The following is a 23,998-nucleotide window of genomic DNA, read 5'->3' on the forward strand; positions in this document are numbered from 1 at the left end:
GTTGACAATCATTCTAGTGAAAATTTCATCCCTTTGTGCCATGTAGGCTATTTTATTAACGATGTCAGATGGAAGTTAACGACCGAATATATTTGTTGTACTTTTTACACTTTCGGAGACTAAATTTTGTATTTTCATTTTTTATGGATATATTTATTAGCGAATTACACGTTCAGGGACAAAAGTGGTTATTTACCCTTATTTTCATTAGAGAAAAAGGTCATATAAAAAATTTTACACAGTTATCCAATCACAATCCATTATTTATCATAAATTTATTGACTTCTAAAATAATTATTTTAAAGTAATTCAAACGAATATGTTTGATTGGATAACTATATAAAATTATTTTATATCATAAATGCATAACATTAAACTCTTCTTATTAATTATATTTTACTATGGCAATACCTCATTTGATATCTTAAAGATGTTTCTTCTACTATGCTCACAATTTTCCTTGTGGTGAAGGTTTATTGTTACTTGCTGAAATGATTTCAACTTTAACCTTGACAAAGGAGATTATATTGTTGCATGCAAAAATTGTTGAGGATGATTCTGACCATGTACTTGACTTCTAAATCAAACTGACATCATGGCCAGGAGCACCACCCATAAATTCTTTCAATCAACCAATGGTGACTTGTGACAATGCTTTAGGGCAATCAATATTTATTTTGGTATACGAAGGCTGTAATAAAGTTCGATTTAAAACTTAGAGCCAATTACTCAAATCCCTTATGATTAGGCTGATTTTAGTGGGTTTAGGGCAAGCAATATAAAACCATACTTTGTAACTTTCTGCTTGTTGTCATGCATTTTTTAGTTATATTCTGAAGATAAAGAGCATATTTGTATACACGTTCCATTTAGTTGGTTTACGTTTTAAAGCACCATTTTGTGAGAAACAACTATTTGTTGCTTTTAGTTGAACATGCCTTTCAGGGGTTCAAAAAGGAAAGACAAACACACTAGAAGACATGCAAAAATAATTTTCAATTATTAGTTGTACATGTTTAGGTTGAAAGAAATTTTAGGGAGGAAAAGGACACAAGAAATGAGTGGGGGATGAACTAGTTTATCAATCTTGATAGCGTAGTTACTTAATCCATTGAGAATGAAATAGAAGCAGAGTTATAAACAGTACAAGGCAGTTTATGCTGTTGCATAGGGGGCGTACTTTCCTTTATTTATCCTAAGATATGATGTCTCAATTTAAATTCTTTTCTCTTCACATGTACAATTGATTTAATTAAATATTATAATCAAATATTTATATATTTTTGGTATCTTAACTTTTTAGTTAGCTTTTTTTAATGATTTTATGAGAAAATAAGTTATGCCAGTGTGAAATAATTTTATATTATTATGTATGATAAATTTGTTGATTTTTATGATGATTATTTAAAAATTCATAACAATGGGGATTCGTGATTGATTGATAATATAAAATTATTTATCAATGTGGATAAGTAGCCATTAAATTCTTATTTTATTGTGAGCGCATATTATTTTTTAGGTTTAATTACCCATTTAGTCCATATAATTTCCAAACTTATCCCTTTTAGTCTTAATAGTTAATAAGTGAATCTTTTAGTCTCTATAATTAATAAGTAGATTTTTTAGTCCCTATTTATATTTTAATTCTCAAAAGCTCCTTATCGTTAAATTTTTTTTAACTCTGTTAGTTAAAGAATTTTAATGGCAAAGACCTTTTGGGAATTAAAATGGAAACTTCATGCACTAAAAAATTCACTTATTAACTATAAGAACTAAAAGGGGTAAGTTTGAAACTATAAGGACTAAATGGGTAGTTAAACTTACTTCTTATTAGGGAGTTGTTATTAGCCCCATTTCCATTGAGGATGACATCTTTTTTTATTTCGAAAATGTCTTTCCCATGAAATCATGGTTTTGTTGTATAACCGCATACAAAATCTACAATGAAAGCATGTCTTCCTTGTAGTGCAAGGGGTGTGAAAAATTACATAACAATTTTTGTTTCAAATTTTGTATGTGGAAACATGAGTATTTTGTATGCACCCCCATAATACAACGAAAACATATTTTTAGTGTAGTATAGAGGTGCGTACAAATACTTAACAAAATCATAATTTCGCGTACAAAATCTCAAACAAAAACATGTTTTTGTTATATATTTTTTTCGCACCACCTTGTTATATAATGAAACATGTTTTTGTTAGGTATTATTTCACAAAAAAAAAATAGAAATAAGTTACCTTTTTTACTTGAATTAATTTTGATATAAATTATACGAAACACATTACCTTTTTTTTTAACAATAATCAAAATAATTCTTACATAAATTATCTTTTTTTATTTAAATTTAAATTAATGATGACATAAATTACTCTTTTCAATTGTAATCAAATTAATATCATGAATTCTTATAATAACTAATTTGATTACCTTTATACATGGTAACTTGTACCCAATTAATTTAATTTTAATTAAAAAAGATATCAAGTACTATTAACACTGATAAATTATATCACAATTAATTTGACTACTTAAAAAAGGTAATTTGAATTTATAATTAATAAAAAAATCATAAAAAACACAATAGAAAATGTGATTCTGTTGTACTCTTTGTCAAGATGCATAATGAAATTATATTTCTGTCGTGTATTTTTTTTGGATTTTATAAAAAAAATACATAACAAAGATAGGATTTTCTTGTATATGTCAATGAAGATCACAACAAAATCATATTTCCATTGTGTATTTATTTTTTGTTTTAAAAATACAAAGTAAAAACGAGATTTTGTTGTATATCTCAGCAAAGATCACAACGAAATTATATTTCCATTGTGTATTTAACACCAGGTGAGCATGGATAAGAGGAAGGGAGAAAAATGAGGGGTGGGTTGTTTGAACAAAGAGTAAAATGGTCTTTTCCTGGAGTTTTAAAGTTTCATAGGCAGGGCTAGTCAAGGATAAACCAACTAAAACACAAAAGCTTTAGGCCCATCAACAAAAATATATAGTTTTCTCATTTAAAGTAAAAAAAAAAATCTCTTATATAATTTGTATAAAATTCTAAATTTAAGGTTGTGTTTGGTTTTGGTTAGAATGACAAAAATACAAGAAAATTTTGTACTTTTCACGTGAAATTCACACTTTTTATAATCTATTTTAATTCAAAATTTTCTCTTCTTTATTTTCATCCTCAAAATCAAACACACCATACGATTAACTATCATTCTAATCACCACTTATTTTGCAAATTAATTTCTATTTGTTGTCGTGCATCTTTTAGTTATGCTAAAGATAATGATGTGCTAAAATTTGTCATTATTAGTTGTACTTTGTTTTGGGTAGAAAAGAAAATTTGTGTGGGAAAAATGTAAATGTAGGGAAGGCTAAAAATATTAAAACTCATACAAACTAATGAAAGAGGCATAAGTCAATACAAATGATAAGACCCAACAAAAAATCTAAATATATAATATGTCTGATCTATTTTCTTTCAAGTAGAGCTTCTTAGTTAGGTCTCCGTCACAGTTAAAATAAATTAGGTCTCCATCACTACGTTATTTTCCTTGTGACTTCAGATGAAGTCATGTATTTTTTTTATTTTTTGAAAGTCAAATAGTATTATATATCATAGTAAAAAAGATATACAATTTGCACCAGAAGTGCAGTTGGAACCACAAAAAAGAGGTCATCTCTCTAAACAAAAAACAAGTTGGCCTCATCTATGTCAACTATAAACAATCGAAAGGACATAGACACCATGAGGATAGTTATGCACAATTGCCACTTGTGATCATAGTGTTATGTATGTAGGCAAGTCGATGGATGAAAGCTTAATAGTTAACTAAGGAGGTTTAACACAATTAGTTGAATAGTGTCCGTGAGTTATTGAAAATAATCCTGGGTTTGATTTCTATGAATAAAAAAACTTAACAATTTCACCTTTGTTTTAAGATCATCATGGACATCCCTGACAATGCTCTGATTTAGGAGTTAGTATGAATAATCACCTGATAAGAATATTTAAAGAAACATAGAAAAGTTATATGAGAAAACTCTGCATAAAAATGAAAGGGAATTTGGTTAACATATTCATTTCATCATTATTGGTATGATGAAATGAAACTTTTGGAGTTTTCAACCCTTGTAATCAATTTTATAAAAACTAAACGATGATCGATCTAATAAGGGTATTTGGTTCATGTGTTATTCATCAAACTAGTGTGTCATTAATTGAGCTACATAAGCCATTATTAAATATAATAATATAAATATTAAAAAAATATGCAATATATTTATTTTATTTTCCATTTTTAAAATGTTTAAATATGTGTTTCATTCTCGTAAAATAATTCATTTTGGTTTTATTACCTGAATTTCATTTTTCTTTTATTTTACAACTTTGAAAATTTTATTTTTTGCTTTTAGTACGTAATGTTAGTCAGAGTCGTTATAATGTGATGCTCGTTAGCTTATCATATTATATAAGACTATGAACAGAATGCTAAGGATAAGAATATATAAATAACTACATCTGCATTTTATAAAAGAAAGAAAGAAAAATAGTATCAAACTTAACAATTTGTCCCAATAAGTTGCTGGATGTTTACATCTCCAGGAAAATGTCATCTTCCATATGTCTATTTAGATATCGAAAGTGAACCATTACATCAAATATTAAACAATTTTAGCTCTCATTTTAATAGTAACATGAAATTTGCAAGATTAATTAATTACATAGATATGCACAAGCACGTAATGAAAAGAAGGTAAGATAATCTACCTAAAAATGATTGAACTTGGGAATTTTCACATCCACATCATATGAAATCAAACAAATTCCCAAATATAAAATGTAAGTCAATAAACTCACCGTTTCTTAAGCCTTCTGAAAGCATATGATATCTCCATCTCCGAGTTGCAAATATAAAATGTAAGTCAATAAACTCAATTTTCAGAATGTTAAAGAACATACTTAGAATTTCTCAGAAACTAGTTTTCTTTTTTTTGGAAGGCTTCTCAGAAACTAATTAATTATTAACATGGAGAGTAACCTTTCTGACGTGGAAGATCAAACTATGCTGCATTCATGGAGCATACTTAGAACTTCCTTTATGATTTTCTAATTAAATTTTTATAGTTAAAAAAATAAATTATTTTATAGGCATTAATTTATAAAGTACTTTCCCCTTACATATTTAATTATAGTACAAAATTTTGGTATTTTTCCTACGTAGTTAAAATTTGGAAAATAATGTACATATATAGGTAGTTATTTTTCAATTTTTGCTACCATTTTTAACTAAGATTATTTACTACAATTACATTATTTGTAAAAAAAAATTAAAATATTTACAAACACCCAACTTAACTTTTATCGCATAAGCTAAAAATTCTAAGTGGTTATGAAATTATAGTATGGGATACGTTTTGGTGGCATTTCAGATTTGGTGTTATTTTTCAACGTAGTATCGGTGGCGGGTATCTCGGATTTAAAAGCGTACGCAACTGGGAATAAAACCCAAGACACTATTATTCTGTTACAACTCAAGGATTGAATTGAACCAACACCCTTTTACTTGATATTATTATTGTAACGCTACTTTAATTAGGTTACTTACCATTTTACTCTTATAATTAATTCTTTCTCTGTTTTTTCTTGATTATTATTATTGTTATTATTGTTTTCAGGAAAATGCCGGATGTTCAAGCCCTTGTTAATGATTTTGTGAATCTGCTTAAGAAACGGTGAGTTTTTTCTCCTTCTCTGCTGATGTTTGAGTTTAATGAAAGGTGTATTAGGGATAATCATGTCACTTGTGAGGTTTAGGAACTGATTTTTGTTGTTTTCTCTAGTCTGGGGGAGTGCTGCGTGTTTCATTTTTTTGTAGCAGAGGTAATAGGTATCTTTCACGGAGTTTTTTTTTTATCTATAGGAATTGAATATGGTACCAGGGGTTTACAACATTATACACTCACACACCCTGCTCAACCAATTGAGCTAGACCCCCTTGATATCTTTTACGAGGATAATCTTACTCTAACCGAATTGGACCATTATATGTTGTGTTTGTTTGAGTCATTATTTGTTGTTGTTTTTATAATTTCTATTTGTTTATCTATTTATCTTCTTGTTGTGATGCTAGTAGAATTGAAGGGTCTCAAGCCACAGCAAAGCAGACAGCAGTGTTGCTACGCTCGGTGATTTCACAGCAGCGGGTGCCACACACAAACCAGGCCACAGTTCTGATTAATGCAGTAAGGGCGGTGGGGGAGCAAATTATTGATGTTAATCCTATTGGTATATGAATTGTTATTATTATTTTTTTAATAAATATGCATTTTGTGTGTGGTGTTTAATATTTTTATAAAAGTCAAAGTATGCTTTGTTGAAGGATGTTTTATAGTCATTTTGGGAATTGAGATTAGTTTATTGTTTTTCTATCATGTCGTGTTATGTATGTGATTGTAGAGTTAGCTGTGGGAAATATCGTGAGGCGTGTTTTGCACATTATAAGGGAGGAGGATCTTTCCCTTGTGACAGATGCTGTGGCTGGTTTTGGGATGTTTGCTGGAAGTGATGATGAGGATGATGTTGAGCGAGATGATTATCCTGCTTTATCCGCGGCTTCTGTTGCAGCTGCTGCAAGAAGCACCTCGCGTCCACCGTCATTGCAAACTCTTCTTGAGGATGTGACTGATTCAGCTGTTGTTCCACCAACACCTTCATCAGGCGGTGACTCTGAAGGGATAAGTAGAAGTGAGGATGACATGAGACTTGAGATTTTGATTTGTTATAACTTTAAAATGTTTTCTGCTTTTTGATAAAACAAAATTGGATTGTCTATTTTGATAGTTGATATGCAAAAATTCAAGCTTAAATGCAATGGAAAAATTGTTTTTTTCATTTCACTTTTTCACATGCAAAATTTTTTATGGTCGACCCATTATTGTATAATATTGGTTCCTTGTTGCTGTTTGGCATTTGATGTAGAAATTGTTGTTCTCGTATTCAACCACATTTATATATTTGAGTTTGAATTTTGCTTTCTTTTGTTACAGCTCTTGAAAAAGGTTCAAGTGGTCGGAAGTTGAAGCATGATGTCATTGAAGCAGTCAATGAACTCATCCAAGACATAACCTCTTGCCATGAACAAATAGCAGAGCAGGCAGTAGAACATATTCATCAAAAGTTCGTTTCACCAGAACTACTTGAGATATATTGTTTATCTCTTGCTACTTTAAAGATCTTGAAAACATGCCATACAAGATCCCAAAAGCCAGATTGACCTGTGATTAAAAAAACTTGTGAGGAAAAACATATTTACATGTCACGAATAGGCATTGGTAATATTACATTATAACTATTTTGAGATGAGTTTAATTCTTAAATCACTAACTAAACTGTTGTTGTAAACTTGTAATCTAAAACTTAGATAGGAGGCAATCCATATTCTCAATATCTGATCCTTTCTTTTTGAGTTCTTTCTACATTATTTCGATTGTGGGGGGCAAAGATTGGACATACAATGGCAAGGACTAACACAACGGAAGATTCCAATTAATTTTTGGTTTAACTATTTATATGGTTGAGTTTAACAAGATACACTTTAGTTTAAACTTTCCCTTGTAGGCTGTTTCAGCCTTATTTTAACTTTTCGAGGGGACTGCATTAGCTTTATTTAAAAGCATGATGCCATTATTGGTCTTGGATATAAAACAAATAAAATAATAATTTATTATTTTATGAACATATGGCATTTTTATTGGGCGGGATTATTACTATTGGATGGCATAATTGGTTAAAGAGCAATATTGAAGTACATAATATTAAACTTAGATTAACTTAGACTATCATTCATGTATTTGATAAATGCCTTGTAATTTACAACATTAAACAACAAAGTCTTCATTGTTTTACCTTTTTGAAACCAACTTTAAATGGTTTGTTGCTTCTTGTTTATTGGGGAAATGAGTTGTTTCATCCATTAGGGTCCATACATTTTCCATCTGTTAGATCAGTGTGAGTTTCCCAAACATACCTTGCAGGTTTATTATAGGAGGAAGGGAAAAAAGGGGAAATCAATAGTTGTATAGGGCAGTAATTAGGAGAAGCATATAAACCCTTGAGGGCAGTAACAGAGGGGAGATTCTGATTTTGTTTTTGTTGACTGGATTTCCAGTGTGAAAGGAGAATTGCTCCTTTGGGGTACCTGCGTGTACCTTGTTTCTTTTTACCTTAATTGCTAATACAGAAGATTCATTCTTTTCCATTCTTTTTTCCCTCTATCATTCTATACATTCTTAAGTGATATGTTTAGAGATCTAATCCAGTCTGAAAAGGGGTGGGTGCTAACACCTCTTTTTCTATTATTTATTGTCTTGCATCCCTCTTGTCTTAAATAACCAAGGCATATGTAATTCTGTTGATTTTTGTGATTATATCTTGATTTTATGATTTTATTCATTTTCTTTCTTATTTGTTTTCATTGTTAATTTCAGTGAGGTAATATTAACACTAGGTAGTTCAAAAACAGTGTTGGAATTTCTTTGTGCTGCAAAGGAGAAAAAGAGATCATTTAAGGTCGTTGTTGCTGAAGGTGCCCCAAGGTTTGTAGTTAGGGCTAATTAGCATTTGCAAGGCATGATTATGGTTTATTAGCAATGACTTTTTATTCTTGGTAAAACCATTCAATGTTGACTGCATATGCTATCAGATATCAGGGACAAGTCCTTGCAAAAGAATTGGCTGCTAGAGGCATACAGACCACAGTAATTGCTGATTCTGCGACTTTTGCTATGATTTCCCAAGTGAATATGGTATGTGACAATGGTGATATAAATTTTGGAATCAAGACACTTGTGCTGAATTTTAATTTTGATTTCAACCTATCATTTTATAGGTTATAGTTGGAGCTCATGCTGTCATGGCTAACGGTGGAGTAATTGCCCCGATAGGGTTACATATGGTTGCACTTGCAGCTCAAAGGCATGCTGTTCCTTTTGTTGTACTTGCTGGGAGTCACAAGGTAAATTTTTCACTTATAATCTCTTCTGCTTCACATCTTTCGTGCTATAGGAAACAAGAATTCTAATGACTTTTGATGTCTCTCCACAATTTCTTTCCTGTTCTGTTAAACGGGTGACAGTTTATTGCCAAATCTGTCAGAGGCAAAGAGTTAGATGATTTTTTGACACATATAGACTTGAGAATTAGTTGTTATATGTCTAAGTTGATTGATCTAATAATACAATGCAGTTTGTAATTTTGTAAATTGAAATATCAGAATCATAATAAATTTTATTCATTTTTAAGATATTTTATTGAATTTTCAAAAATAACCAAACAGTCTTTAGTAGTTCAAACAAAATTTTAGCAACATAATATGATTTGAATTTAATTAAAATATTTTTTTTTGTGTCTGTATGACACTAGTTTTAACATTTGAACCTAACTTTTTTTAAAAAAAAGGTAGAAATAGAGGATAAGCATAGAAATATTTAACTGGCTATGAATGGTCAACCCATAATGATCCATAACCATTACATTTTTGTCCTTGTTTGTTGGTATTTAGATAACTTATTATGAATTAAAAATTAAAATGGCTGTGGCGGAGAAGGGATAAATGATTGGAATGACTTTTGAGAGAGAGAATGATTTGAATGACTTTGGGATGTATATACATATATAAATAAACAAAAAATAATCTTTGATATATATAGATCTATATTAGAGTATTATAGTTAATAGTATCTGGCAGTAGTACTAGTTATCTAACTATCTCCACCAGTTCAGCTAGTCAGTTATAACATGTAGCTACAATTGTCAACTGTTGTTATGACTCATGTATAAGTACTCTTCTATAGATCAATAATCTTATCTCAATAATATTGGTTCTCAGTTATATTCATTCTCTCTCTTTTCTCTCTCAACTACCGAACTTTAATGAGGTATCAGGAGGTTATCTCCAATCTAAAAAAACTTGTAAAGTTCTCAGCAGTTACTTTGAAATAATGTCAACTGAACTTTATAAAAATTAGGTGATAGTGAAGCATTGCATTTCTAATATATAGCCATATTTACTTAACTAGGATTTAAGCTTGTTTATTTCACTTGATAAAATTTTATTTTAATACAATATAATTAAAATTTATAATAAATAAGTATCATGGAATATAAAATGAATAATTTAAATTGTGATCATTTCTTAAAAAAAAAAACTATTGAATTTCAATTTAGAGATAGAGATAAAGGAGGGTAGATTGAAAGGGATTGGTAGTAAAGAAGATCAAATATACAAATAAAGATAAAAGGAGGTAGATTAAGATGATCGAGAGATAAGTTTTTTGGCTAGTTAGAGGGTTAGCATATGAAATACATTTCCAAAAGAGAATATTGAGAATGTCTAATAGAAGAGTGGATTAATTGTGGGGGTAGTGTGTGAAATGCATCTCCAAGTTGTGTATTCTATATAAGAGTAGATTATTTCAATTCTACAAGTTGGAGAAATCCAAATTCATTTTCTGTTTTAAAAAATTGTACAATCAGAAATTGAAGGTAATGAGTGTCAATAGATTTCTGAAATCAATTTTGGTTATACTCCAATTGGCTGGTGTATGCCTCTGATCTATTAACGAATGGAACTTTAGAGTCTGATATCTCAAGTTGTTCAAATTGGTTCTGATACTCTTGACCTAATGATGGGATTTGTTGAGATTGAAAAATTAGAATTGAACAATATTTTGTATGACAATAAGGAAATAACTGTTTCTCAGTTATTGTTTCAGTTAAGATGTGTACAGATGTGATAGAATTACTTATACACAATATCTCTAGGTTTTCCCTTAATGGCTAGTGAAGAAACTATGATGCCTTAATCCTATTTTAGAATTAAATTGTGTTCTGCTGCATCTTGTTGGTTACCAGCTAGTCTTTCATTGAAAATTGCTTTATTTTTTTGACAGTTGTGCCCTTTGTATCCACACAATCCTCAAGTCCTACTGACTGAGCTGAGATCCCCATCTGAGCTTCTTGACTTTGGGGAATTCTCAGATTTGATGGATTCTGCAACTGGTTCTGGTTCTCTTCATGTTGTTAACCCAGCATTTGATTATGTGCCACCAAACCTTGTTAGTCTCTTTATTACTGACACGTAAGTTAAACCAACATTAATGAAGAAAACTAGCTTTACTTCATCAATGACTTGAGAAAGTGAGTTGTATTATTTGGTTTCTTTTCTTGCACTCGCTGGTTTTGGAACTTCTCAGTGGAGGGCATAACCCGTCATATATGTACCGGCTCATAGCTGATTACTACTCCGCTGATGATTTGGTAGTGAAACAAAGACCTACTACAGGGAGTTGAGTTCAGCTACCCCAATTTTTTTCCTACAACTGTAAGCAACCATTTAAATTTTTGTATTCTTGCATTTTGTCCTGTATTCTATTGTGTTTTTTTTTATCCGTAGAAATTGAGCACAGTATCAAAGGGTTTAAAACACTCGCACACCCTGCTCAACCAATTGAGCTAGACCCCCTTGGTCTATATTCTATTGGTTGAGAGGACTGGTGAAGCAGCTGTATTAATTTTGAAACAGATTTGTGTAGAAGTTGGTGTTTGTGCATAGTCAATGGTACAAGGGCACACAACCCACCTACTAGTGATCTGAGTTTCTTTCAATAATCTATGTTCCATCTCTGTTTCACCAGTTTTCATTCTTTTGGATGAGGGCTAATTTTTAATGATAAGTATTTTCATTAAAAGTTGAAACATGCAATTCTTTAAATGAACCATGTTATTCATGACTTTTGACAGTCAAACAATATATTCTTATTGTTGTTGCTATCCAACCATCTAAGAATTGTGTAATAAATGTTTTGCAATGGATTTTTTGTTTTAAAGGGACTTCTATTTATTGACATTTCGGTGCTCAATTTTCAGGTCGTTGTGATGCTATCTGAGGCTGAGGAACCTCTGGATTGTGACATATATGCATGATCATTTGTGCAAATAGAAAATAAATCTCGTGTAATGCTGGGGATTGGGGTGGAGAAATTATAACAGGGAAAATGATGAGGGAAAATACCAAGTGAAACTAGGAAAATTCCAATTTTTTTGTGGTTGTTGGTTTTACGGTACATTTTTGTTTACACATAAAGAAATGATAATAGTTTCTTAGTCGTTATAGATAAACATCTTGTCTAGTTTATTTCAATTGTTTAAAAGTGTGGTTGCGACAGTAACTTTTTTTTGTAAGGAATTTTTTTGGAAACATAAATCCAAGTGGAAGGATTGTCTTGAAATGCACAAGTAATTTATCCATAAACATTTGGATCTTCATCTAAAAAAGACTATTTTCATACATATTACGTTTTGCGTAAGGACCTTTTTCAGTGATGTGTTTTGTAAGTTTTTATATTAAATCAAATTAATTTTCACTGGTTATTCCACTCACTTAAAATTGCAATTAAGTTTAACTACTAGTTATCATGTGAAACTAAAAAAAAAAAACTCTTCCAAATGCCATGTAAATCTAGTCAAGCCAAGCAATCCGAATGAAAGTAAAAATAGAGACAACGAAACATGGATTACACAAGTAAAAACCAAGACTTTCTAAGACAGGTTCAATCAGGTCACAACCAAGTCAACGTTCATTGGTAGTTCTGTTATTTATAGTGTTTTTTTTATCCCCAATGTTCTAACAAAAGTTGGCAACCAACCTCATGATTTTCTTGCAAAGCTAGTATTTGCCAACAGGAAAAACTTTATTTTCATCAAACATACTAGGACTTTATTTTCGTGAAAGAATATAAATTTTCATTAATTCCTTTATTTTCATAAATTCATTGTGGGTTTTAAAATGGAGAGATGTATACATAGTAATGTCAGTTCTAAGGAATTTTTCGCTACGATATTTTTCACTGTTGCTTGCTCTGCACAATCATCCAAAAAGAAATGTAGGTCCGTTTGTTTAATTTAAAAACGTTTGTAAATTATTTTTATTTAGTTTTTTTTTGGTGAATATTTATTTAGTTACTATATATAAAAACACTTCTTATTTTAAAAACTTGTTACGTTACAAGTTACAACATTTTCAAAATCTAATGACTTGTTGGAAACTTTTTTTAGACTATGTTACACAAAACATTTTAGTTTTTATCTTTTTTTATTAGTTGAAAAATTTATTTGACATTTTGATAAATAAGTTTTTTTTAATAATTTTTTAAGTCAACTTCAATAGGAGATTTCATTTTGAGGTCTTAACTTACTTTTTGGTAGGCTCGTAATGTCACATCATTCTCAAGATATTTTAAATTTTTTTCTTCAATAATATATCTCATTTTACTGTAATTTTTTTAAAAATAATTAATTATATATTTTTAATTTTAAAAAAAATTACTCCAAAAATACAAAATTTATTAATAATTAAAAAAATTGAATGCACAAACCCTACCCTCCTTCCTATTTCCCTTCTCAGTTGTGCCCCCAAAACACCACTCCTCCTTCTTCTTTCTTTTTCCTCTCATGCTCCCCTACCACTCACCCTCTCCTTCTTCCCCTTTATGTTTTCTCTCATGCTCTTCCACCCCTCATCCTCTGACACGCCACGCACCCCCACCCCTACCCTCCGTCGTGCCACACAACCTCTCCTCTCTCCCCTTCATGAACCCCACCAACACCATCTGCTCCCTCTACAAACCAAACCCCCCACCCTTCGTCGCAAAACAAACCCTTACCCTCTCCTCCCTCCCCTTCACTACCACCATCTTTGTTCTCATTAACAACATGCAAAGACAAATCTCGTGCTCATCAACCCAAATCTGTCTTTTTTCTTTTCTTTTTATTTTTTTAATTTTTGATTTCCTTTTTACTGGGTTTAGTTGTTCATTTCCTCTTCTCCCTTTCCTTTGAATTTTTTTCCCATTCGTGACAATTGCTTCCCACGGGTCTTTGCTGGGGAGAAAGACAAAAAAATTATTTTTTTGGGGAAATAGTGTGGATCTTGGTGGTTCTTGTGGAAAAACCAGATCTCCATGTGAAGATCTAACTATCAACTCCAATAGTGGATCTTAGGAAAATCAAATCTTGAAGCTAAGATCCCCTTCCAAGAACCAATGTTGGAGATGCCTTTAGTAGCTTCTAGCGTTAGTAGTTTTTTTAAACACTAGCTTCTAGCTTTTTATATTTTATTCCAATTTTATCTTTAATATATTTATCCAATTTCCTTTTTATCTTTTTAAAATAAATTATGCTTTTATTATTTTCTGTCATTTTATATTTTTCAGCTACTTCAACAATTATTTTTACCGCACTTATAATTTAAGTTAAGTTTCTAGCTTACAATTAGTTTTGCCGAATGTAACATTGTCTACCTAAACATACTTTTATATAATATCATACATGAAAATACAAAATTAATTAAAATGATTTTATTCAATAAACATAAAAGAAGTTCACGTGGGTAAAATATTCACATTCACATTAATCACCAAATTAAAAACTTATCGAATAAGGGTATGAAAACATCTCTGGTCCAAAACAAGACCATCCAATATTTTTTACAAAAGGAAACAAGTTAAGCAATGAAATAAAATAAAGTAACATGTTCAGAATATTATGCAAATAACATAGAAATCCATGTTCCAATGTCACATCCTATCAGAACATTGTGTTTTAACATTCTCTAACATGAGGTTCTCCATAGCTATCCACCTAATCATCTACTCTCACAAACACAAAGTTTGAGATCATCACAGGATCCAAACACAAATAACGCACTAGGAGTGAGTTATCACATTCTTAACTAATAGAGAGAAACAAAACAACATAGATATACATATTATATAAATGAAATACAACTTAAACATAGCTCACGTCATTCCACCACTTATCGTGTGACATCACATCTCAACACTACATGTCTCACACATTTTTACATCATTCACGTACTTAAGAATCAAAACACGATATCACTCAACCAATCAATATCGATCAATACACAAGTGTTATGCAACAAATATATTAAGACTCAATCTTATATGCAATGTGGTACCATGTCAGTGAAAAACCTCGTCAAGCGCCTAAGAGTACATAATAAGATAGATCACACAATGGTAAGTCAGGTCACTCTCACTAGGTAAAATCATAGGGAGATCAGTTAGGGTCACTTTGTTTTGTGAGAACGCTCTAATCATATGAGATCAACATAGGCTTCAAGGAACATTCAAACAGAGTGTATTTACCCTCAAGGCCTATACTCCTAAGAGTTCATCCAGGCCTCTTCCTCCTGATTTAGGTCCAACCCATAAAATATTTTAGCACGCAGACTCTATCTATGAGTTGTACAAAACACTTAACTCCTCAACTGTTCTCTAAATAATTTTAACTCGTCGTGTCTCAAAGTGATTAAATTCGTTGGGTTCCCACAGTGGATCCCATCACAATACTTGTTGCGCATTAACTCATCGCCCTTAAAGGGTTTTACAGTCATGTGATTGTACGATTCATAGCTCACAACTCAATGTACACAACATCTTAATACACTTGTGTGATCTCACAATTTAACACATACTCAACTTGTCACTTACACATAGTTCATCACACTTCCGTAATCCCAAGATAACAAGTTATCACGCATCATGCATTACATACATGTCACACAATAATAATGTTAATATGTTATGTTCATATGATTAAACCCCTCAAACAATTTCACATAATTATATCAAAATCAAATGAATCAAAATCATAGGTCAAAAACATGAAAACACCAAGAACATCAATTTTATTAACCAATTCACATCAGAGCATTAATTGACCAGTCATACAGAACAATCTTGTAATTATAATCATAAAGGAGGAATCACAATATAGTTTGTATCCCAAAATAAATCTCAATTTGATCTTTTAAGGATCCCTACACATGTTCATTCTAATTCAAAATGCGACAAACTCATCCCTCACCTCTAAGCGGGCTTAGGTGTGTAGTTCGACAGTAATAACAGCGTCTCTAGCGATTTCCTAAGATTCCTCAAGCTTTTTCTCTGGTTGCTCTGTTAGGGTTTCCAAGCGTTAGAGAGAAGGGGAAAGGATTGAAGCCTCAATTTCGCTGTCTTGGTACAAGGGATGTTTCTTTCTCCACATACCTTATTTCGCAAATCCCAACAGTGAAAATATGCGAAAATGAGTTCTAAATCTTATGTTCAAATTTTGTGACGATCCAACGGTTAATGAGTCCAAGATCGTAGTTTTATTGACATAGGTTTAAGTGTATACAGAAAAAAGATAGAGTTTTAGGAGAAGAGAAAAGAAAAACGAATTTGAGAGAATGAAAGAGCGTAGAGACGTATCATAAATGTAAAACTGACCTAATATGTCTATTTATAGCCAGGGTATTCTCAATCTATTATTTACTCTATTTTTTTATTTTTTTATTTTATAAAAAAACTCTATTTTATTCCCTATGAATAAATAAAATATCTTTTTTTTTTATTTTCTAAGAACATATATTTATTTTATTTACTTTAAAACCATTTTTTAATTAATAAAAAATATTTTTCCTTATTTATTTAATTACAAAAACCTTATTACTTTTCTAAAATTCTATTTATTTTTAAATATATTTATTTTATAAAAAATAACCTCCAACCTAGTGGAATGGATGAGCAGTTCCCCATGCAACATTCAGGTTCATTTGACAACACTTACACCAATGCTTATGGGGTTTCTGAAACACAACATCAATCACATGCTCTTTTCCAGCATGGATGGTTTACATATATAGGTCCTGTTCTGGCCAAGATTGTTGCTCTTTTCACATCACTCTTATCCTTCAAGTCCACAATGGTTCACAGCCTCTTAACTTCAACCAATATATGGCCGTGAATATGATAATCCAAGTACTGTCTCTTATGGTACATTTGAGAAAGAGAACACTATTCCAAGATATTCTAGTGCAAGGAAACTGACATCAGAAATGGATGCTAGGCCAACACCAAAAAGTTCGTCACTTCATATACAGATGATGGGTTATTATTCTTCACCGAGTCAAGTGATAAGAGGGAATTAAGGAGCTCACTCAATTGTGAAAATGATTCAAGTCAAGAGAGCTAAATTGAAGCTTGAAAGATCAAGAACGGGGGTGTTCTCCGCTCTCTCACACACGAAGACTTGATGTGATTTTCTTTCATAGTTTCTTCTTGAACTAGGCAATAGGCAACAGGTATTTTGGTGTATAATTGCTGTAAAATTATGATTTTGTTGTAAAGTGTTTGGAGTGGGACTGTGGGTAGTTTTTCTGAAAGATCAGAGAGTAACTGTTTTGATACACAGTGAGCACAAGGAAATGTTTAGAGTACCAGTACATTTACATTTTGCAATACCTTTTTCTAACACTTTAGGCAATTTAAATTTTTTTACTATTTTCTCTTTATCACACCATTCATTTTATTTAACAATTTTATCCCCCCTACATAATGATAAACTTAGACAACTCATTAAGAAGACAATGATAAACTGAATGTTTATTATTACATATATGACACATCCTAATAGTAAATATTAAATAGCAAGAACAAAAAACGCTCTAGTCAAAGAATCATAAATATCACTACTAAAATTACAGACAAGTCTAGGTAAGCAAACCAACAAAATGATATCAAAGAGGCTTGTCATAATCAATTTGATCACACATCTGCTCCACATCAAACCAGAAAAGAAGTGAAGTTCGAGCATAAATCACTCTGACGCGTTGCAAGGCCAAATCCCCACTTGTTAAAACAGCTTTGGCACCCCCTTCAATGCGGGTTTGAGAAACAAATACACCATCACCATTATTACTCTTGGTTTGAGAGGGAAGCACCACACTGCTACTGGCTGTACTCACAATGGGACATGAGAGATAATCCAGAGGATTAGACTCACATTGAAGTATGCATCCATCTATGGTTAGCCTTCCCTTTCTATGTAGCAAGCAACAACCAAGCTCGGCCCTCACGGTTAAGTTTGCTAATTTGCATGTGGATAGGAACTCTAATGCACTGCTCAGACAAAACAAAGAAACAAATACCAAGTGTTGATGAAGATGATATATCTGGCAGTTTTTTTTTTGTTGAGATTATTAAGTGTTCACTAAGATTGTAAACTTTGATCATTTTTAGTCCATGACCATGCAAAATCTTCACTTTAATCAAAGAGTGTGTTTGGATATCAGTTCCATCCAACTTAACCCGTGTTCAACATCAATCCAATACTCACATTGCTTCTATGTTTATGCATTGGAAAGTGTAAAACTTTCATTCAAAACCAATCAAAAAGGGTTTCCAAACACACCCTAACTCACTTTAGTTCTTTGCAAAATGTAAGTGGAAAGTGTAATGAACAAGGACTAAAGGGAATAACGTTTTGTAAAGTCGGACTAAAAATGAAGGTTTCGTGAGGTAATGACTAGCAAAACTAAAGCTTACAATCTCAAGGACTACAATGAGAGTTCATTCCTTTTCCAAGGACTACAATGAGAGTTCATTCCTTTTCCAAGGAGCCCTTTCCAAGCTACTGGATAATGGTTCAGATGGCAACAGATGCACTATTATGAATCAACATCCATAGCATGAAGCTAAAAACCATTCTTTTTGGCCAAGAGCATTATCCATTGAAACCCAGCAGCATGGAGGTGGTTCCTAGCTACTACTTCAAAAGAGGACTACACAAATTCTAAATGTAAGGAATGCAAACCTGTCTGAGCCTCGAGAACAAACAAGTGTTGTGTCATCTGGAACTTCACCTGCACCAATCTGAACAAACAACATTGATTTGGGAAAACCAAAAATGGTGAGATTTTCTTTCATTAACACTTAATGTTTCCTTGAGAATTAGAATAACACAAAGGTAGTACAACCACTAATTATCAGTAATGAATTCAATTGCAGGAATTTGGCAGTTATATCAAACCAATAGCAGTCTGTTTGTTTCATAGTTCTTTTATTAATATTCTTTTAAAGCAGTTCTTATAAATGACTTTAGAAAACAAAAATAAGTGAAAAATCATGTCTAGAAAACTTGTTTTAGCACCCTATTTTCTCTCCACTGGGATTGAAACTCCAAGCATCATCTTCATGAAAAGAACACTTCCAAACATGTGATCAGCCTCAATCACTTTAGGGGTGACGATTGGTTGCAGAAGGAAATAGTGCTGCTTATTCTCCATTGTAATTGCAGTTGCATCCAAGTCTTGAGAAAATTCTTCTTGTTGGCAATGGAGTCCGAGCATTTCTTGCTGTGCTACTGTTCTGAATTCTCAATCCATTTCTAATTGTTGCCAATTTGGTGTCTCAATACTCTGATTTGTGGGTCTTACTCATCACTCTGATGAAACCAACTTCTCATCTAGTGTTAATTTTTAAATCCAGTCCACCTAAACAAACTGGGATAACCTTATAGTACAGGAAGGCATGCACTATCATTGTCCTTTTTTTGTGAAAGAAAAAATAAAGACAAAGAGGAAAAAATACAAAGAGATTGGAGGATAAGGAAACCTCCTCAGTCCTCAGCGAAAGTACAAAACACAAAACAACAAAGGAAAGAGCAAAAATCAATGGAACAATCAATAAAGTTTCCCAATCCATCCACATATCTCTACCAGTAAAACCCCATTAAAAGGCCATGTACTTAACTTTGGATAGATCATAAAAGCCAAATGCCACCAAATGCCTAATCTCAAGGATGGTTGTTGGCTAAAAGTGGATGAGAGTCAAAAGCGTGACTAAAGGTAGAATAATCTAATAAATAGTTTCACACACACACAAGTTGGATAACTCACTAAGCAAAGTGGTTTCCTTATTTGAATGTTTGCAACACGATGAGTTCCACCAGCTGCTATTAAAATGGTATCACCTGGTCTGTAAGAAAGAAAGTGTATGTTAAAATCCAGAGCCCAAAGAAAAAGCTAGAATTATACAAAAATAGCATTAGTTCTACATGCCTTGAAGCAGATACAGCGGTTTCAATGTTTGGGAAAACACCGGGTTCAGATAACTCTTTAACTGATCGATCAACCCGAAGCCACAAGCGAGGATGACATGCCAAGTAATTCCATCTGTGGCAAACGAGGGCGGTATTAAAGCGATCTGCAAACTCAATAGCAGCTTTGTGATAGAAAATGCTCTGCTGTATGCTATTAATTATTTTTTCAAAGAAAATTATTTTAAGAGAGGATTAGCGCCTAAGTACGAAGAGAGCGAGGATAAAGCATATCCTCTAAAGCAAGCAGAAATAATGGAAACAGAAGAGCAAGAGAAAAACTAACAATGCAGCAGGGCTGTCACCTGCCCAATCTCTTTGCAAATAATGATGTCATACCTTAAAACAAGTAGGGTGAACAACAAAGAGAGGCTAAAAACATTATATCGTGCCAAAGTAGAAATATCAGCAAGGAAACACTCTTGAGGATGAGGGCATTCAGCACCAAATCACAGATGCATGACCAATTTACTGGTTAAATAGCTACAAAAAAGTAATTTTTTTTAAAAAAAAAATATACAGCCCAGATCAATGTCAGCAAACCATGGATAGATAACAATCATGTCAACAAGGATGGTAATGATTAAGCTGTTAAATTCATTTCACAGGCTTCACTAAACTTGGATACTCTCATGAGACTAAGCATGAACATGATTGTATATTCATTTCACAAATATCCAACTTTAGGCTCCAAATTTTGACATCATAACCCAACACACATACGCTTGATTCAAGCATCAAATTTTAAGCTTTTCACTCTCATAACTCAACAAAATGCAGAAAAATAAAATAATAAATAGCAATTAGTCACAATCCTTACAAATAGGGGAGGGAGGGGGGGGGGGGGGGGGGAATCAAAGCAAAACCTAGTTCATGTTGCAAATTACCTGCTTAAAAGCAGGTTAAGCACCATAAATCCCACAAATACACATGAAAGTAGCAAAATTAAACAAAACAAACATCAGGGTATGGTTGAATTAGGCAAAAAGATTGAGATTTTAAAGAAAAAAATTGAAGGGCAAAGAATAAATAAGAGAGAGAGAGAGAGAAAAAAGGGGTCATACCTGGAATAGGAGGAAGGAAGTTGAAAATGTGCATAAGACAACCATCATCGAGATTGTTGATGTGAGAAGAAGAAGAAGAAGAGGGTTTTGTCCTTTGTGACCTCTTCCATTGTTGTTTCTGTTGTTGGTATTCCATTATGTTCTGTGATGAACCAACTCCATGCCCCTCCTTCGACTTAGGCCCTGTTTGGCTTTTATCTATCCACGCATTGGATATTTTCATTTTTTTATTTTTATTTTTCTATTTGGTTCCGTATTCTGTCACGTGTAAAGGGTCTTGGAAGGTGGACTTGGTTACAGAAAATACGTGTGTTTTTATACATAGGAATTCAAAATTTATAATACTTATATACTTGTTTAATTAATTGAATTAAATTTTTTTATAAAAAAAATATATGATTGGTTTCGTGTTAAAAAAGTTGTAAATTAGATTTTTTTTGCTAATTTGTTTGATAAATATTTAAATTAAATATTAATAATAATATATGTTTTTGGATTAAAAATTTAATTTTAATTAGAAAATAATAACAAGATATACATAAAAAGGTTAAATGATGATCATTTAAATTATCCTTTTGAAGATATGTTACCTTTTTTATGTACTTTTTCATGTGTTTTCTTTCAAAAATAATTCTTTTTTAACACTTTAAGACATTAAATATGATTTTTTAATAAAAAATCAGTTATTCAATTTCAATAAAATTTTTAAGAAAAGAAATTGATGGAAAAATACTCATGTTGGTCTCTAAATATATAGGACGATAATAAATTTGTCTTGTGAAAAATTAAAAATTAAAATTTAGTCATTAAAAGTGAAAAAATATGATAAATTTATCTTGTTAACTTCTTCCATTAGTGTCACTAGATCTGCCTACATGACATATGACCTCCCTACGTGGCAATTCATGTGTTGAATTCATGTCACATCATTGATGAACGTGTTGGACTAATACGTCAATATAAAAAAATGCTTTTTGTGGTTTTGATTATGATTATGCAAGAATACATTGCTCTAACACCAATCATCATCTTCCTCACAAGCCACCCCCATGAGCCCCACCGATCTCGTAGTGACACTGCACCACCTGTTTCAACTTTCAACTAACCCTATCCAATATAACCCCCCATAAGCCAATAGCATAAACATATAGAACCTTTTCCATTTCTACTATTTATTTATCCTTTTGAGGACACTGGGCATTAGAGAGTCTTTCACCCTTTTGAATGTGTGCATCACAAGGATTACACAATTTCATATTAAACTTGTTCATAAACTTTTCAACATTATTTTTTTGAGACAATGCAAGAACACCACAAGATCTATCACAGAGAATTTCAATCCCCAAAACAAAAGAAGCATCACCAAAATCTTTCATATCAAATTAAGTTGTCAACATCTTCTTAGTCTCAAGTAGAAAATCCACATCACTACAAGCCAAAAGGATACCATCAACATATAATACAAGAATAACAAACTTACTCCCGTTATTCTTCATATAAATGCACTGATCAATTGTATTTTCTTTAAAAACCAAGAGAGCAAATGATCTCATCAAATTTCAAGTTCCATTGCCTAGAAGCTTGCTTTAGCCCATAAATGAATTTTGTCAACTTCCAAACCAAGTGATATTTACTTTTTTCTTTAAAACCATCAGGTTGATCGATATACACATCCTCGTATAAGTCACCATTCAAGAAAGATGTTTTAACATCCATTTGGTGATGCTCTAAATCAATATAAGTCACTAAAGCCATCATAATATGAAATGAGTCTTTAGTAGAAACTAAACAAAAAGTCTCTTTATAATCAATGCCTCCCCTATGCTTATACTCCTTAACAATAAGTCTAGCTTTATATCTCTCTATTTTGTCTTTTGCATCTCATTTGGTCTTAAAGACCCATTTACACCCAACAATCTTACAAGCCACAGGCCATTCCACCAATTCCCAAACACCATTTTTCTCATAGAAGCTAGTTCATCCTCCATGGCTATCAACCATTGAGAACTTAAATAACTAGAAATAACCCCTTGAAAAGAATTAGGATCAGAGTACCCAGTTGAAAAAAGCTCGTGCTCTTGCAGATAAACATAATAGTCTTTAAATTTAGTAGGTCCAATAGGCTTAGGAGGTCTCTTTAACCTTCTGTGTGGAATTGAGTCTTCAACTTCATTTTGCTCATCATCAACAACTTGTTGAGGGATTTCAACATCATTGATAAGATCAATAACTTCATTATGAGGGAAAAAGGCACATCTTCCTCTACAAAAGGAGCAAGAGATATAGAAACAACAACACTTTCATCTTTGAATTCAACAGTCCTTGGCTTAGAGCTCTCACCATGCTCTATTTCATTCTCAAAGAATATTGTTTTATCATATTCAATGACTCTAATAGTGTAAGTAGGACAATAAAATCTTGATCCTCTTGAGCCAATACAATGCCCAATGAAGAAACCATTAATTGTTTTCAGATTAAGCTTCTTCATTTGTGGATTATAAGGCCTCGTTTCTACTTTACACCCCAAACACGGAAATGCCTCAAACTTAGTCATTTACCTGACATTAGTTCATAAGGAGTCTTAGTAATAAACTTACAAGGAACATGACTCATAATATATACCGATGTTCTTAAAGCATCTCCCTACAAGAACTTTAGCAAAGTAGAATGGCTAAGCATGCATCTAACCATATCCATAAGGGTGTGATTTCTCATTTCAGCAACTTCATTTTGTTGAGGTGTGTTAGGCATGATATATTGAGCCTCAATACACAATCCTGCAATAACTTAGCAAAAGGTCCAAGATTTATATGTCATAAAATTCACCCCCTTTGTTTGATCTCACAACACACATGATTTTCATACCCAATTTCAACTTAATCACTGCCTTGTATGCCTTAAAATCATCTAAGTATTCAAA

The 23,998-nt window shown here is 31.9% G+C and overlaps 2 protein-coding genes across 6 annotated transcripts; one reads left to right on the forward strand and one right to left on the reverse strand.

The window, feature by feature from the left end:
• Positions 1 to 5,411: 5,411 nt before the first annotated feature.
• Positions 5,412 to 12,190, forward strand: LOC100807877 (translation initiation factor eIF-2B subunit beta). 5 transcript variants are annotated; one of them, XM_003538191.5, is made up of 11 exons: positions 5,412 to 5,497; positions 5,689 to 5,745; positions 6,144 to 6,298; positions 6,470 to 6,757; positions 7,060 to 7,189; positions 8,500 to 8,607; positions 8,715 to 8,817; positions 8,901 to 9,026; positions 10,963 to 11,150; positions 11,266 to 11,393; positions 11,939 to 12,190. In XM_003538191.5, the coding sequence occupies exons 2-10, from the start codon at positions 5,693 to 5,695 to the stop codon at positions 11,360 to 11,362; spliced, it is 1,248 nt and encodes a 415-aa protein (XP_003538239.1). In that variant the 5' UTR covers positions 5,412 to 5,497; positions 5,689 to 5,692; the 3' UTR covers positions 11,363 to 11,393; positions 11,939 to 12,190. The 5 variants fall into 5 exon arrangements, with proteins under 5 accessions (XP_003538239.1, XP_014619557.1, XP_014619556.1 ...); XM_014764071.3 differs by having other exon boundaries at positions 5,415 to 5,497; positions 6,147 to 6,298; XM_014764070.3 differs by having other exon boundaries at positions 5,438 to 5,609.
• Positions 12,191 to 17,495: 5,305 nt separating this feature from the next.
• On the reverse strand, positions 17,496 to 21,240 carry LOC100808414 (F-box protein SKIP5-like). The gene is made up of 5 exons (NM_001255839.2): positions 21,079 to 21,240; positions 19,977 to 20,121; positions 19,815 to 19,893; positions 18,731 to 18,789; positions 17,496 to 18,036 (listed from the first exon to the last, which is right to left on the reverse strand). Exons 1-5 carry the CDS (start codon positions 21,212 to 21,214, stop codon positions 17,655 to 17,657), a joined length of 801 nt encoding a protein of 266 aa, NP_001242768.2. The 5' UTR covers positions 21,215 to 21,240; the 3' UTR covers positions 17,496 to 17,654.
• Positions 21,241 to 23,998: the final 2,758 nt, after the last annotated feature.

This window comes from Glycine max, chromosome 11 (assembly GCF_000004515.6).
Source record: "Glycine max cultivar Williams 82 chromosome 11, Glycine_max_v4.0, whole genome shotgun sequence".
Lineage (NCBI taxonomy): Eukaryota > Viridiplantae > Streptophyta > Magnoliopsida > Fabales > Fabaceae > Glycine > Glycine max.

Excerpts from the sequence above, each read along its gene's own strand:
- LOC100807877 (XM_003538191.5), top strand. The coding sequence starts at position 5,693 with ATGCCGGATGTTCAAGCCCTTGTTAATGATTTTGTGAATCTGCTTAAG. Across the intron at positions 5,746-6,143 it reads GTGAATCTGCTTAAGAAACG|TAGAATTGAAGGGTCTCAAG; the intron begins GTGAGTTTTTTC and ends TTGTGATGCTAG. Across the intron at positions 7,190-8,499 it reads GTAGAACATATTCATCAAAA|TGAGGTAATATTAACACTAG; the intron begins GTTCGTTTCACC and ends TGTTAATTTCAG.
- LOC100808414 (NM_001255839.2), bottom strand. The coding sequence starts at position 21,214 with ATGGAATACCAACAACAGAAACAACAATGGAAGAGGTCACAAAGGACA. Across the intron at positions 19,894-19,976 it reads ACCGCTGTATCTGCTTCAAG|ACCAGGTGATACCATTTTAA; the intron begins GCATGTAGAACT and ends TCTTTCTTACAG. Across the intron at positions 18,790-19,814 it reads TAAGGAAACCACTTTGCTTA|ATTGGTGCAGGTGAAGTTCC; the intron begins GTGAGTTATCCA and ends TTGTTTGTTCAG.